General features: G+C 43.4%; 1 protein-coding gene across 2 annotated transcripts in view; it reads left to right on the plus strand.

Annotated features, from left to right (window-relative positions):
* The window catches only part of arhgap5 (Rho GTPase activating protein 5), a 66,865-nt gene that overhangs the window by 9,025 nt on the left and 43,046 nt on the right, over positions 1-14,794 (plus strand). For both annotated transcript variants that reach the window (XM_088087334.1, XM_088087335.1), the window contains exons 2-3: positions 342-4,293; positions 7,562-7,715. In XM_088087334.1, coding sequence (XP_087943460.1) covers positions 559-4,293; positions 7,562-7,715 — 3,889 coding nt within the window. In that variant the 5' untranslated portion in view covers positions 342-558. The remainder of the gene's footprint in view (positions 1-341; positions 4,294-7,561; positions 7,716-14,794) is intronic.

Genomic DNA, 14,794 nt, shown 5'->3' on the forward strand with positions numbered 1-14,794 from the left:
TATTAATGCAGCAAGAAAGGTAGATCAAAAACCTTTTATGAAGCTTTTTACTCTTTAGAAGGGATTATTTTGTCCTGCACAAGTGTGATAATGTGTACCTTTGTCTAATTGACTGATAACTCGGTGTAATGCCAGATTAACGTGTTTGATTTGTTGTTTAAAATCACCATACCGTGCATACATTTACATGCATGTCCCACTGGGGATATGCTGAGAAACAAAAAGCTAATTATATTACTTGTGATAACGAGACTGAAGTGCTCTAAGGACAGTACAGTGCCAATATGTTTTTGTTTGTTTTGCCTTTATTGTTCCCTAATTGTAAATTCTGTGTCTTGCAGGAAGGTGATAAAAGGAGAAGCCGGCTGTTCTATCCCAGCTTAAAGAAGACCCAGGATAGAAACTGAGAGGGATACATTGAGTTGGAGGGGGGATCACCACTACCAAGGGCAAATCAGGATGAATGTGCCTCTGTACCACTGACGAGCAGAACTGGAATGATATCTTGACCCTTTTTTCCCTGGAAGTGACCAAGTTAGCGATGAGCGGGGGGATATAATGGCCAAGAACAAGGATGCCCGGCCCCCGACATTCGCTGTCAGTGTGGTTGGCCTCTCGGGGACGGAGAAAGAGAAGGGAAACTGTGGCGTTGGCAAGTCCTGCCTATGCAACCGATATATTCGTCCGAATGCGGACAGCTACTACTCTGAGCACACCTCAGTGCTGAGCACAATAGACTTTGGGGGACGTGTGGTTAACAATGACCACTTCCTGTACTGGGGGGAGGTGTCCCATCGAGGGGACGATGGGTTGGACTGTAAAATACAAGTCATCGAACAAACAGAGTTCATTGACGACCAGACGTTTCTTCCGCATCGGAGTACGAACCTGCAGCCGTACACCAAACGGGCAGCAGCAACCAAGCTTCAGTCAGCGGAGAAGCTTATGTACATCTGCACGGACCAGCTGGGCTTGGAGCAGGACTTTGACCAGAAGCAGATGCCTGATGGAAAGCTAAACATCGACGGCTTTGTGCTCTGTATCGACGTTAGCAAGGGTTGCAACAGGAAGTTTGATGACCAAATGAAGTTTGTCAACAGCCTCTACTCCCAAATTGTCAAGTCAAAGAAGCCCATCGTCGTCGCTGCCACAAAATGTGATGAGTGTGTGGACCAGCACCTGAGGGACCTGCAGGCCTTTGTTGCCAGCAAGAAGAACCTGCTGCTAATTGAGACGTCAGCACGCTCCAACGTCAACACAGAGCTCTGCTTCAACACGCTTATCCAGCAGCTGGATAAAGCAAGGGGGAAGCCAAAAACTGTGCCATACCTGGAGGCCTATAAAGTCCAACGGCAGCATGTTGCCTCAGTAACAGATAGATTTGAGAAACTAATGGTGCACACGGTGAGAGATTACCACACCACATGGAAAACGGTAATCAACAATATGAAGGGCCAACCCGACTATGACGAGTTCATCACCTTGGAAGGCTCCAGGAAAGCACGCAACATGTTCACAAAGCACATTGCACAACTGAAGCAGGAGCACATTAAGAGGAGGAGGGACGAGTACCTGACAACACTACCGAAAACCCTTAACAACCTCCTCAATAACCTAGAGGAGGTTGAACACCTTTCATGGCCTGAGGCGCAGAGTGTGATCCGCAACCGGCCTGATTTCCAATACTGGTTTGTGGTTCTGGAACAAACGCCGTGGGATGAGACGGACCACATCGACATCAGTGACCGCAGGATACCTTTTGACCTCCTGGACACACCCGACGGCGAGAGAATTTACCATAACCACGTGCAGCACTTGCTGTCTGAGAAGAGACGGGTGGAGATGAAAGAGAGGTTCAAGAAGACGCTGGAGAGGGTTCATTTTATCAGCGCGGGGCAGCCTTGGGAGGAAGTCATGTGCTTTGTCATGGAAGACGAGGCCTACAAGTACATCACGGAATCAGATAGAAGGGATGTTTATTGTAGACACCAGCAGGAAATAGTTGAAAGGGCCAAAGAGGATTTTCAGGAAATGCTTTTTGAGCATGCCGAGCTATTCTACGACTTGGATCTGAATGCCACCCCCAGCTGTGACAAGATGAGCGAAATTCACAGTGTGCTGAATGAGGAGCCCAGATACAGAGCATTGCAGAAACTTGCCCCAGATAGAGAGTCCCTCCTCCTCAAACACATTGGGTTTGTTTACCATCCCACCAAGGAGACATGCCTGAGTGGGCAGAACTGTGTGGATCTGAAAGTGGAGCAGGTTTTAGCAAACAGGCTGGTGCAGCTCGACCATGGACGCTCTAATCTCTACTATAACAGTGCCAACATCGATAAGATCAACCTCTGCCTCCTGGGAAGGGAGGGTCTCTCACAGGAACTAGCCAATGAGATCAGAGCTCAGTCCACAGATGATGAGTACACCCTGGATGGCAAAATTTATGAACTCGAGCTTCTTCCAGTGGATGTCAACTCCACACTGCTCTTCAGCCATACGTGGGTCACCACTTTCAAGCCACATGGCTGCTTTTGTGTGTTTAACTCCATAGAGTCTCTAAACTGTATTGGAGATTGCATAGGCAGGATCAGAGCAGAGATAGCACAGAGTAGGAGAGATAGGTTTGCTCAGCCGCTGCCGTTTATTCTAATCCTGGCTAATCAGAGGGACAGTGTTTGCAAAAACATACCTATCCTGAGGCACCAGGGCCAACAGCTGGCAAACAAGTTGCAGTGCACCTTTGTCGACATCCCCTCCGGAGCCTTTCCACGCAAATTCACTGAGTTCCAAATTAAGCAGGGTCTCCGAGCAGTGCTGGAGGGGCTGAAGCACAACTTTGATGTCTTGGCCCCACTGCCCTCTATCAAAGACATGTCAGAGACGGACCTCAGGATAGTCATGTGCGCCATGTGCTGGGATCCTTTTAGCGTTGACCTCATCCTCTCGCCTTTCTTGGACTCACATTGTTGTAGCGCGGGGCAGCCAGGCCAGAGCAACACACTGATACTGGACAAGATCATTGGGGACACCAGGAGGAGGATCCAGGTCACAGTCCTGTCCTACCACACAGCTATTGGTGTCCGCAAAGATGAGCTAGTGCATGGCTACATTTTGGTATACTCCGCCAAACGCAAGGCCTCTATGGCAACCCTGCGGGCGTTCTTGGCTGAAGTCCAGGATGTTATCCCTGTCCAGATGGTGGCGATTACAGACAGCCAGGCAGACTTCTTTGAGAATGATGCCATCAAGGAGTTGATGACGGAGGGAGAGCACATTGCCACAGAGATTGCTGCCAAGTTCACAGCTCTCTACTCGCTGTCGCAGTATCATCGGCAGACAGAGGTTTTTACACCCTTTTTCAATGAAGTGCTGGAGAAAAAGCCGAATATTGAGAGCTCCTTCCTGTTTGACAGCTCATCACGGGAGTGCACCACTGGTGCCAGTGAAGACGTCTTCCCCACCTCGCCCCATAGCCATTCCCCGGCCTACAACACCTATTACCCAGAATCAGATGATGATAACGAGGCTCCCCCACCTTACAGTCCAATAGGTGATGACGTTCAGCTTCTTCCCACACCAAGTGAGCGGGCAAAGTACCGCATCGACCTTGAAGGCAATGAGTATCCTGTCCATAGCACGCCTGTTGGAGACCATGAACGCAACCACAAAGTGCCTCCACCTGTCCGCCCCAAACCAGTGCTCCCCAAACCAAATGTCAAAAAGCTGGACCCCAACCTGCTCAAAACCATCGAGGCTGGTATGCGAAGCAACCGTAGGATGCCACGTGGCCCAATGACGCACAGCGAGGACGTGGAGGCGTCCGACAACTATGCAGACCCTGTGGACACCTTGCTAAGGTCCAGGGGTTTCCACAACGACGACATATATGCCGTGCCCGATGACACACATAGCCGTCTGGTCAAAATACGAAACTCCTTTGGCGGGTTGCATGGCCACCATGGAGGAGGAGAGGAGGAGAATGGATTTGACAGGAAGTCTCAGGCTGGACGGCGGCCTTCAAAATACAAACATCGTTCTAAAATCCTGTTCAGCAAGACGAAGGCCTACCAAAGACGATTCCACTCAGACAGCGATGGGGAGGAGTCGGGCCCTGCCACGCAGAAAAAGAAAAAGGGAAGAGCCCACAGGGGCAGCGAGGAGGACCCACTACTCTCCCCTGCCGATCCCTGGAAGGGCGGGATAGATAACCCCGCCATCACCTCGGACCCGGAGCAGGAGGACAAGAAGATGAAGAAGAAGAAGACGCCCAAGACGCCAAAGGAACCGAAGAAGGTGAGTCTGACTTTTGCAGAGTTTTAAAGTCAGGCCAATGTTATCAGCCGCTTTTAGAAAACAAGATAGCTTGAAAGTCCTTTTATTGAGCAACAAAAGACAGAAAGAAAGATAGTAGAGATATTCTAGCCTCCATGACACTGAGCCAAAGCTTCCTTGTTTTTTTTTGTGACTGAAAGAGAGCTTCAGTGCATTGAGAACGAAAGAGTGTGTATGTGAATGAGAGCAGAAGAGATTGTTTGTAGCAGTGTGTGAGCAGAAGTGTGTGGGTGTGAGATATGGGCAGATTTCTGTCTTTAATAGGGCTGGGACTCATGGTGAGAATAAACTAATTTGATAATTGATTGATCTGCCTCACTGCTGAAATGGTTTATGAGCCTCCCCACCTTGCAGGCCCCAGACAACCAATAAAAAGCTTGATAAAGGATGCACTGTTAAAGACAGTAGGGCTCTGTGTGTATAATCTCAGAGCAGAGGCTGCATCTGTGATAAGATGCCTGCCTATCCTTAACAACAGCTCTCTAAAGGCTTGTCTGAGACTGCTGAGCTCACTCAAGAATATATAAGCAAGAGCACTTGATATAGCCACTGTCATCTTTGACAAATGCTGTGTTCATACATGTGTGGAAATTAAAGGGATAGCTCAGTTTTTTTCAAAGCGGGATTGTATAGGGAACCTATCCATAGACAGTGTATTAGATTCAGTAGATGATAAGGCCAAAACACCAATATTGGAGAACTATCGGTGAGGAAAGCCCCCTGCTGTGTTGCCTCATGCCGCCATGTCACGAACAGAAAGTTGCACAGGGACACACTAAACCAACTGCCAATTAGCACGTACACCCTGCACCTGCATGATAGGAAATACCTCACCGTACCAGCAGATGGCAGTTATCTGTGTTCATCATTCAAAACAGGAAACTATAAGACCGCCATGAAACTATTTAGCACATTATCAATACAATCAAATGTTGAAAGAACAAAGCATATTTACTGCAAAACAGTGAACGATAACACAAACCATCAGGAAACATTTCTGCTAAAGAGCTCATTGACAGAAGAAAAGCAATCTTTATATAACAACCTTTGACCTTACTCCCTCCTTACTTAAGCCCTTTGTTTATATTTTTCCCCTCCGTTCGTCTTCTTGTGCGCTAAATGGCCAATCGGTGTGATTTCATTCAGGCTTCACAGCCGCTGCTGCGGCCCATTCAACATGCCGAATTGGTGGATAAAAAGCTTTTGAGGGTCTATGACGACTAACAGTTGGGGATGTACTGCAGTGGTCAAGGCCATGGACGCTTGCTGTAGACCAAACATGGGTGAATGGTTGACCGCTGGCTTGGTGCGCCACGCTCTTAAGTTGGCACGACCCCATTTTGGAGAAGCAAACTGGAGTCTGACACTAAAGAGAAGCGATGCACTGGGGGTCAGAAACGAAACGCATTTTAACAGCAAAAAAAAGTCATTCTTATAAAAATCACAATTAGTTTTAAATGCAAGCTATATTGTGAGTATTTTCGCTGCAGAACCCTAAAGTCAGACTATTATTTTATGAATGTAAAGTCTTTTACATGTACATTAGTGAGATTCATAAATCACAGATTCATATGAGAACTAAAATGGCAATATAAGCAACCTTCAGTCTCCGTGCTCAAATGGATCCTCAATATTTTTCCTCTTGGCCAGTTTAACCTCGTTAAACTACCTTGTATCATTCCAAATGCTGAATATCTTAAGCACCAACATCTGATTTTGATTAAAAATGTTTGTACTCACTTGAAAATGTAATACACAACAAATCTGGCTGTTGGCAGTACTGCTGTTTAGCAATTGCAGCGTCAAGCAAAATAATCACAGCACGCACGATTTGTCAGTTTCCCGCAGCCCGAGCACAAACACACAATCGGACTACAACAAACACACACGCACTTGTGAGCGGGCAAGCTGGCACAAATCAGATAATAGTGTGCAAATCAGTATAGAAACAGCCGCTGGCGCTACATGGGCGTCGTGAACGCGGGGCATTGTTGTAACATTCAAACTGTCTTTGATAATCAGAGAGGAGAGCGAAAGGAGAACCACAAGGTACAAAATGGAAGGTGTTTAGTCGCCGTCCCGGCCAATTAGAGAGGAGCCCGAACCGCTGTAGGCATGACAACACTTTGAAGAGCAGAGGAGTGTGGGAAATCAAAGCCACCTCGGCACCTCGTTACTCGTCCCAGCTTCGGTCTTGAATAACGTTTTGTCTGTTGTTGTCTTCTTTCTTTTTTCGTCTTCCTCCACATGAACCTCCCTCTACTGCCTCCCTCTCTCTCCCTTCATCCCACTAACTTTCTGTCTGATCTATTCCCCGATCGCCCTCCTCCTCCTCTTCTCCTTCATCTCTATCTTCTGCCTTCACATCACCATCTCTCCATTTTTGCTCTCCCTCGTGCCTTTTTCCTCAAATCCCCTCTTTTTTCATTCCTTTCTATCCACTCATGCTCTTCCTGTTTTCTTATTTTTTCCTTAACTCTCCCTTGTCTCCCTTTTTCTTTCTTCTTATCCCTCATTATCATCTCTACCTACTCTTGTGTTTTCTTTATCATCCCATTTGGCTTCTTTCCTCTTTTTCTCTTCCTCAGAATCCTCTTAAAATCATCAAGTTCCTGTTTTCTTGATTTATACTTCCCCTTTCCTCCTCTTCTATTTTCTCCTTCATCCTCCCCGCATCTTTCCTTCTCCTTTTCTTTGTATATTCGTGTCCTTTTCTTCTATTTTCTCTACATGTTCTCCTATCTCTCTTCCTCTTTTTCCTTCCCCCTTTCTCCATCCGTGTTCCTTCCTGTTTCATCCTCGTTTCTCCCTTCATTTCCTGCCCCTCTTAACCACCTTGTGTGTATGTTTTCTTTAAAAATTGCCAAAATCACACTGCGTATCAAAGCCAGAAAATGTAAAAACAGAAATTATTGTTGAATTTTCAGATTTACGATGGTCCTTGAACACATAATTAGGGACGCTGAAATTGTGTTTGGTTAGAGGTTGAATCTTGTTTAAAAAATAGTGGGCGATTGGGAGAAGGAAAATTTTGAAAAGTCCTAGAAAAGTGATTAAATTTTGTCCATGAAAGTGTATGGGAACCCTGCATTTCAAACACAAGTTGGTCTATATTAAGGCCAGTTTTTGAAGTCTAAATGGTATGTAGTAGTACCTATGAATGATCTTAAAATGTGTAATTTTACCGCTGACTTCATCCCTATTTTTAACTTTTATTTTTCCCTTGTAGCCGAGATCTTCAAAGCCCCCCAAGCCTCTGTACCCCCCCACCCGCAGAACCTGGGAGAGCAACTACTTTGGCGTCCCCCTGCAAAACTTGGTGACCTCAGACCGACCCATCCCACTCTTCATAGACAAATGTGTTGACTACATCGAGCGCACAGGTGAGTCATGCTTTTCCATCAGTGTCTCTCTCCGTCTCTGCCTGATATCCCACTCTTCTCCTCCGCTGTTTTGTTCCTTTTATCTTTTTGTCTTCTGCCTGTGCGTTCAGGTGCAGCCAGGCTCTCTCTGGTATTTTGTAACTCTTGCAAGGTACAGCTGGTTTGTTCTTACATGCAAAAGCTTTTGTGGTTATTTGCTGTGAAAATGCCTCTCATGTCTTTCCAAATGAGGTATTGAGCGGGAGATGGAGGGATGGGTGGGGGGGTGTTTAGGTGGGAGGGGGAAGCACGTGAATCTAAATTCTGAGAAGATTCACTTCCCGGCTCTGATATCATCCACACAACATGTTTTGTCTGGTCTGTCAACCAGCCTGCCAGGCTGCCAGTCAATACAAGTCAATTTCTATTCAATGAGCTTTATTGGCATGGCATTTGATCTGTTGCCAAAGCACTGCTGGAATGAGTACAGAATAAGATGGTAAAAGATTACGGAGATAAAAAAACTGATTAAGGAATGGCAGTGGAGAGATTTACACTAGTACGTGCCATCCATTAATCAACCGTACTCAAAAAAGGAGAAAAGAAAATGAGATACCCGCAAGAACAAGTAAGAAAAATCTCATATGAGAAAAGGTTTAAGTGTCTTTGGGTTATTATATCTTTGTTGTGTTGTGTATAGAAGCAAAAATGACAGATATTTGCTCATTCCAGCTTCTCCAATGCAACGTCCTGCTGCTTGTGTTTGTTTAATACTATTGTAGTTTTAATTTTAGGGGTATTTGACTGTGAATTGGATACAACAAGCAATTTGTATGTGTCAGTTTGAGCTTTAGGAAATTGGGATTGTATTTAAGAGGTTTATCAACAGTGGCAACAATCATTAGGTGCAACCATAGCTAACAGTCTGAGCTGTCAATAATAATGTTACTCTCTCCCATCAGCCACCCTAAAGGTCACAGGTTACACGTTCAGGTCCTCAGTTCAAATTAAAGATTATGTCTGCGTTTGTTTTTAATGAAAATAAAAATAAATTAATGAATTTTAACCAACAATACATGCATGAATTTCTGCTTTGTAAAACCTCATGGAGATATTTTTACTCATTCATTTTTTTATTAGAATTTTCACTGAACTTTATAAAAAAACAGTTGTAGGGAACTTGCTTCAATTTTGATATAACAATTTCTAAAGGCATTTAAAAAAAGTGTTGTGTTTAAATTTGCTTTATTCTAAATTCTAGATTTCAGCAGAAATCTTTTCATTTTTATTCTAAATGTTTATCAGTTCAAATATCAGTTATCGGTCTCATTAAGTGCTTATAATCGGTATCAGCCCTGGAAAAACAATATCCTTCGACCTCTACTCTAGAGCCCTCGAGCAAGGCTCATTGCCCTCATGAACTCCATTTAAACTGCTCAGTTATAGCGTTAGTGTTTGTATTAGACGAGAAGTACTTATTCAGGACGTATAAAGGTTTAGAATAAGGCATGCGGCCTGTTTGGACGTGCAGCTTTTAACTGGTGACGCAGTGTATTCTGGGTATGTGCTGGCTTCCGGCCCAGCTGCTGTAAAGCAAACTTCCCCCAAAGTTTGAGAGATTCCTCTGTGAAGTCATGGATCGGTCTCATAGGTATTTATAGTGTGTGGTGGACATTTCATCCAAAGTGTCTCTGGGTGTTTATGTCCTTTATGGGTGAGTGCAGTGAGATTCAAACCCCAAACTCAGCCAGTTTTGAATGCCTTGCTACACATATTTACCCATACAAGGCATGGAGCTTCCTCTCGGCCTGTAAAAGACCCAAGCAGCTACCCAAACTGTTCTTTTTTCCCCCTCCGACCGCTGAAATGAATATTTTAAACATATTTAATAATGCATGAGTTTGTTGCATAATGTATTTACACATGGTCCAGTGCTCTTTTCCATGTTTAGTGCCTTTGAATAAGCTCTAAGAAGCAGAAGTGTCTCTTGCTGAAAGACCTCAAAGTAACTTTTCCCCCAGTCAGATTCACTAAAATATCCGATGACGTAATGTTTCCTGTTGAGCTTTTGCTGCTGCGTGTTTGTGTGTTCAGGGGGGGATAGTGTTGGCTGAGGAACTCAATTTTAAGTTTTTTCTTTATTTTTTTTTCTCACTGTGTGCTCAGTTCAGGATCACTGCTGGTGTTGTGAAAGTTGGAGAATGAAACTTTAAGGTATTTACTTGTTTTGCAATCGTACCCACTGTGGCTGGACGAATGTAGGAACCCTCAGTTGTTGACATAAAAATGCCTTCACCACAAGACTGAAAACACATGTTATCACATGCTCTCGTCCTTCCACATGTGCAGTGATTGTATAGTATGTACATTAAAAAGAGGTATTTCCTGTGTTCCTACTAGCGTTCACAGTAAGTGTTCGCTTCTGTTTTTGAAGGTAGCGTCTGAGCTCTTTCTCGTTTTGGGGCTGTTAATTCCCGTCCTGAAAATCCCCTCCGAATATGTTTTGATATTCAGCTGGATCTACATGAGCCCGTTGGTGGCTGCCAACCAAATTTAGGATTAATCCCAGCGCTGTATGTGTGTGGATGTGTGTGGATGTGCGTGTGTGCGGACGCCTGCCAGCTGACAGTAGTGTATTGGAGATTTCATGGCTAGTGCTGTGAAACCCTCTAAGTCCAGACGGTCTGTTGGGTGGATTTAACAGCTTTTCCCCCCTCTCCTTCTTTTTCTGGAATATCATTTCTCACCAGACGCAGCAAGAACATCTTTGTGATTTTTTTTTTAAAAAAAGCCTGCTGTTGTGTAAGGTGCTTCATAGACAGACAATTTAAGAGCTTTTACAACTTGATGAGACCTTCCAGGTTGTTTCTCTGTGCAGGAGTCTAGGTAGGGGTTTAAACAGCCTTCATGTACAGACTGGTTGCATGGTAGGAGTTTAATCTGCCTGTATAACATATTTGAGCTTATAGCTCAGAGGGTGGAGTCGTCCTGTGAATGCAGGGAGTTGTAAATGATTGTGGGTGCTGGCGTGACAGCTCAGTTGTTAGAAAAACCCTCCTTCAGTGATAAAACTGGGTCCAAACCCTTCTGTCTGCAGAGAACCACCCTGCTAAAGTCTGCTAAAACAAGAGACTCCAGAGCTGCTGCTCCATCTGACCTCTGAGCAGTGTGGGAGGAAAGACACTGTCCCAGTGGGAACCATTAAAACATCATAATTACATTGTGTTTTTGTTGTTTTTCCATCTGAAAACAGACACTCGTCGCTTTAATCTGAGGTGAAAGTCAAAATGTTAAAGCTCTCCTCCCCTCTATGGTGGCCCGTGTAATAGTGTTTTTTTTTACTTTGGGAAAATACTTGCAGAAAGGATTTGTTTTATGGTGTCACTCACAGAAACTCAAACTTAATACGTTGAAGGAAAAAAATGCCATGATACCATCCATACTGTTCAGGGGTCAGGAATTATCTGGCTGAAAGTTTGGTGGACTATTGAATTATTTTACTCTGCAAAGTTGTGCAGCTTCTTGTGTTTAGATAACTTTTCATGTTTGAGATGTTTGGGGTTTTTTCGTTGCTTGAAAAAAAAAGCTCTATTGAACTCTATATCTAATGTTCATCATAGAAAAAAAAACCCTGTCTTACCTACACTAAAACTCAGGTGTCATTACAGCTCTGGAATTGATATTAAGTCCAACTTTATGTAAAACTATTAATCAGTTCATCCACTGATAAAAATTATGGGCAGTTTTGATATTTGATCAGCTGGTTAAGTTATATATCAAAGCCACATATTCTTTTTGTTCTCTTTCAAATGTTAAACTGAACTGATCTGTTTTAAATGTATTTAGTTTTTTTGGCTTTGTTTGGGCAAAACTAGCAACTGGGGACTTACTGTGACAAATTATTTCCATTTCTGGGACATTTTAGAAGAAGAACAAGAACAAGAACAAGAAAACATTTTATTAATCTCTGAGGGGAAATTCAGTTTTTTCACTGTCATGTCACACACATACCCGAAATACTCTCACATGCACAAACAGGACCTACACACATGCATTAAGTGGAGAGATGTCAGGCGAGGGGGCTGCCCATGGACAGGTACACAAGCAGTTTGATGCCTTACTCAAAGGCACCTCAGCAGTGCCCAGGAGGCGAACTGGCAGCTCTCCAGCATCTTGTTCATGCACTAAACTTGGTCCGGGCCGGGGACTTGAAACTGTGACCGTTTGGTTCCCAAGCCAAGTCCCTATGGACTGAGCTACTGCTGCTGACCAAATGAGTCATTAATTGATCAGAAGAACTTTTATTTTCATTATTAATAGAGTTCTGCACAGGAATGAGTCCTCAAACCTGGAAATGAGTTATCACTTTTTCACCTCTGGTTCTTTCATCTCAAAGTAAATGATTTTCTTTTTGGTTAGAAGCCTGAAATAAGGTCTGTGGTTAACACAAGCTAACAAGACTTTCACATTTTGTTCTAGGGGATAAAATAGGTCAGTAACATTTTAAAGCTTTTACGTTACTTAGAAAAGACAGTTACTAACAGCCGGCTGATTGAGACTACACAACATCATCACGTCGATGACAGCTTTACAGCCTTGCTGTAGTGGCAATATTAGGTTATGTGTCAATGTCATAGTTGTTTAAAGCCTAATGTTAGCTTTGTACTTCTGCCAGTTGCATTAACGCTTCAAAAACAATAAAAAAATGGTGATCATTTGTGAAGATTATCTTGCTGAACAAAATGTGCAAGTTTGATACAGAACTTATTTTCTGCAAAAATCTTTGTTGAGGGAACCAAGATGATGCTAACTTGTGCATCAGGTTACAAAAAAGGTCATTTCTGCAGCACTGTGTGAATATTCAGATTATTTTTTGATTAATGTTTTGGTCCTTAATATGCCAGAATGTGCCGCATTATTTCCCAACACAAAATTACATATTGAAATTACTTGTTTTGACACTCACAAAACTCCAAACCATTCATTTTACCATCCTCGAAAACCACAAGTGTTCATGTGAAAAGCTTAAAGGTTTTAATTGGGGAATTTTTGCTTAAAAAGTAATCCAATCTGTAATTAAAATGATTCCCAATTAATCTTTTGTTGACAGACTAATGGATTAATCAGCTAATTGTTTCACCTTTTTCACATTTTCAAAAAAAGAAAATTCAGCGGTTGAATCCATAAGCTAAGTAGGGTGACAGTTTTATTTTTCTGGTTGTAGCGGGGAGCGGTAATCTCTGGGAGGCAGACTGCTGGTTGGGTTGGTTTAACCACATGTAATAAGCTGCCAGCCGAGAGGCACAGAGGCAGAGAGGTGATGATAGCTATTTGTGGTGTCTGTGGTTTCAGACCAGAAAGTGTGAGAGGAAAAACTGTGACTATGTGTGTGTGTGAGGTAGAGCGAGGCTGTAAATGTGATTGAAAGTGTGAAGATGTGAAGCTGTGATTGTGTGTGTGACCTTTTTTGGCTGGGTTTGTGTAAGTGATAAGACTGTGTGCCTTGCGGCTGGTGCGTCGGCTCCTTCCAACCTGCTAGATTTAATGCAGATCTTATATTTTTCTAACGTTTTATGGCGAAAACTCAACATGACATTTTCCAGGAACGGGCTAATTAAATGTACGTCTGTGTCAAGAGTTTTGTTTTAAGTGTGCAGCGTCAAAGGAGTGTTAAAGAAACTCTGAGATAAAATGCCGCCATTAAATAAGGATGATGTTTGTTCTGCGCTCGCTGCCTCTCTGTTTCCTGTTAGGGAGAGATCTGCTTGTTATCATTTTGAGTGCGTTCCAGTCACCACATTCTAATTATAATACAACTAACAGGCTTCCCGAGGGCCTTGCAAACCCTTAAAGTTTGTGGATTTAAGGGAGAAATGAACCAAAGCCTTCAAGGTTTCTGCAAAAGAATGGGTGGCCTTGAAAACACTGTTTAAAATTAAAACTGAGCACCCAGATTTGTCAACATGCCTAAGCTGTGTGTCTGAGCGAGATAGCGACGTATTAACTGGGATAGATATCCATATTATGTTATTGTCTTACCTCAGAAAATGCCAAACGTATGTCTGCTATCCAGCTGACAGATAAGCCTTAAGGATCCCTTTTATCCATCCACACGTACTTGCCTTCCTCTTCTCATACTCGTAGATTGGCGGTTAGATATCGAGGACACAGGAACGTACAAGAACACATGTAAGCACAAGCCAGGATTATAAAACATCCCTCAGTTAAAGTTGATTTAAGCAAATAACTAACTCAGAGGCAACTGAGAAACTGCTGCTGAAGTTAAAGAAGAATTTTACTGCTGGAGAGATGATCTTTTAATAAAAGTAGGATGTTTCTGCAGTAGAAAGATGCAAGCACTATTGAAATTGATACAACAGAGGTAGAAAACCTACAATTACCAAAATGCATTGTGCCGCATCAGACCAATAAATGCTCCTGCTGGTGGGTGACGTCATGAAAGATTCGTACGCTTAAAACCCTTCCATGTTATGTGTGTAAGAGAATTGAAGGAGGCGGCGACTGAAGGACTTGGGCTTGGCTTTCCTAAGTAATCAAAGCTGCACACAGGCCTCGTCATGAGCAGGGACAACATTGTCTGAAGAAAAGCCTCAGATGATGGTTTCAAAAGCAAATTTAATATAAACTGTCACACACATGCACACTGTCCATCTCTCCCATTACGCCCCCTCTCACGCTCTCTTTTCTCCTCGGTTTATCTCATAAATGGCCTATATGAACTTCAAATGACGGATATCCCTCATGGTGACGGAGAACTCCAATATCTGTGTTAATATTGGCATCTGCAGTACCTACACTGCTGCAAAAAAACCCAAAAACGGTTGCATTTTCAGAATGGCAGTGCTATCTTGGTACCAAAGTATCAGTTCAGCTGACATCACTAAGTCACACGCTACTACTGTCCAACACAAACCACAAAAAGCACCACCAAGACTTGCAAAATAGACACAAAAGCCTAAGTTTAGCAGAAATTTAGCACAAATTTAGCAGAGCCAACAGAGAGGCACCTGCAAATGCCATGCACCCACATTTTAGTGAGAGATATCAGCTTTATATTGAGCTTCAATCAGGAGCAAGAG

Source organism: Plectropomus leopardus, chromosome 14, assembly GCF_026936395.1.
Source record: "Plectropomus leopardus strain MGB_pleo_1.0 chromosome 14, ASM2693639v1, whole genome shotgun sequence".
NCBI lineage: Eukaryota > Metazoa > Chordata > Actinopteri > Perciformes > Serranidae > Plectropomus > Plectropomus leopardus.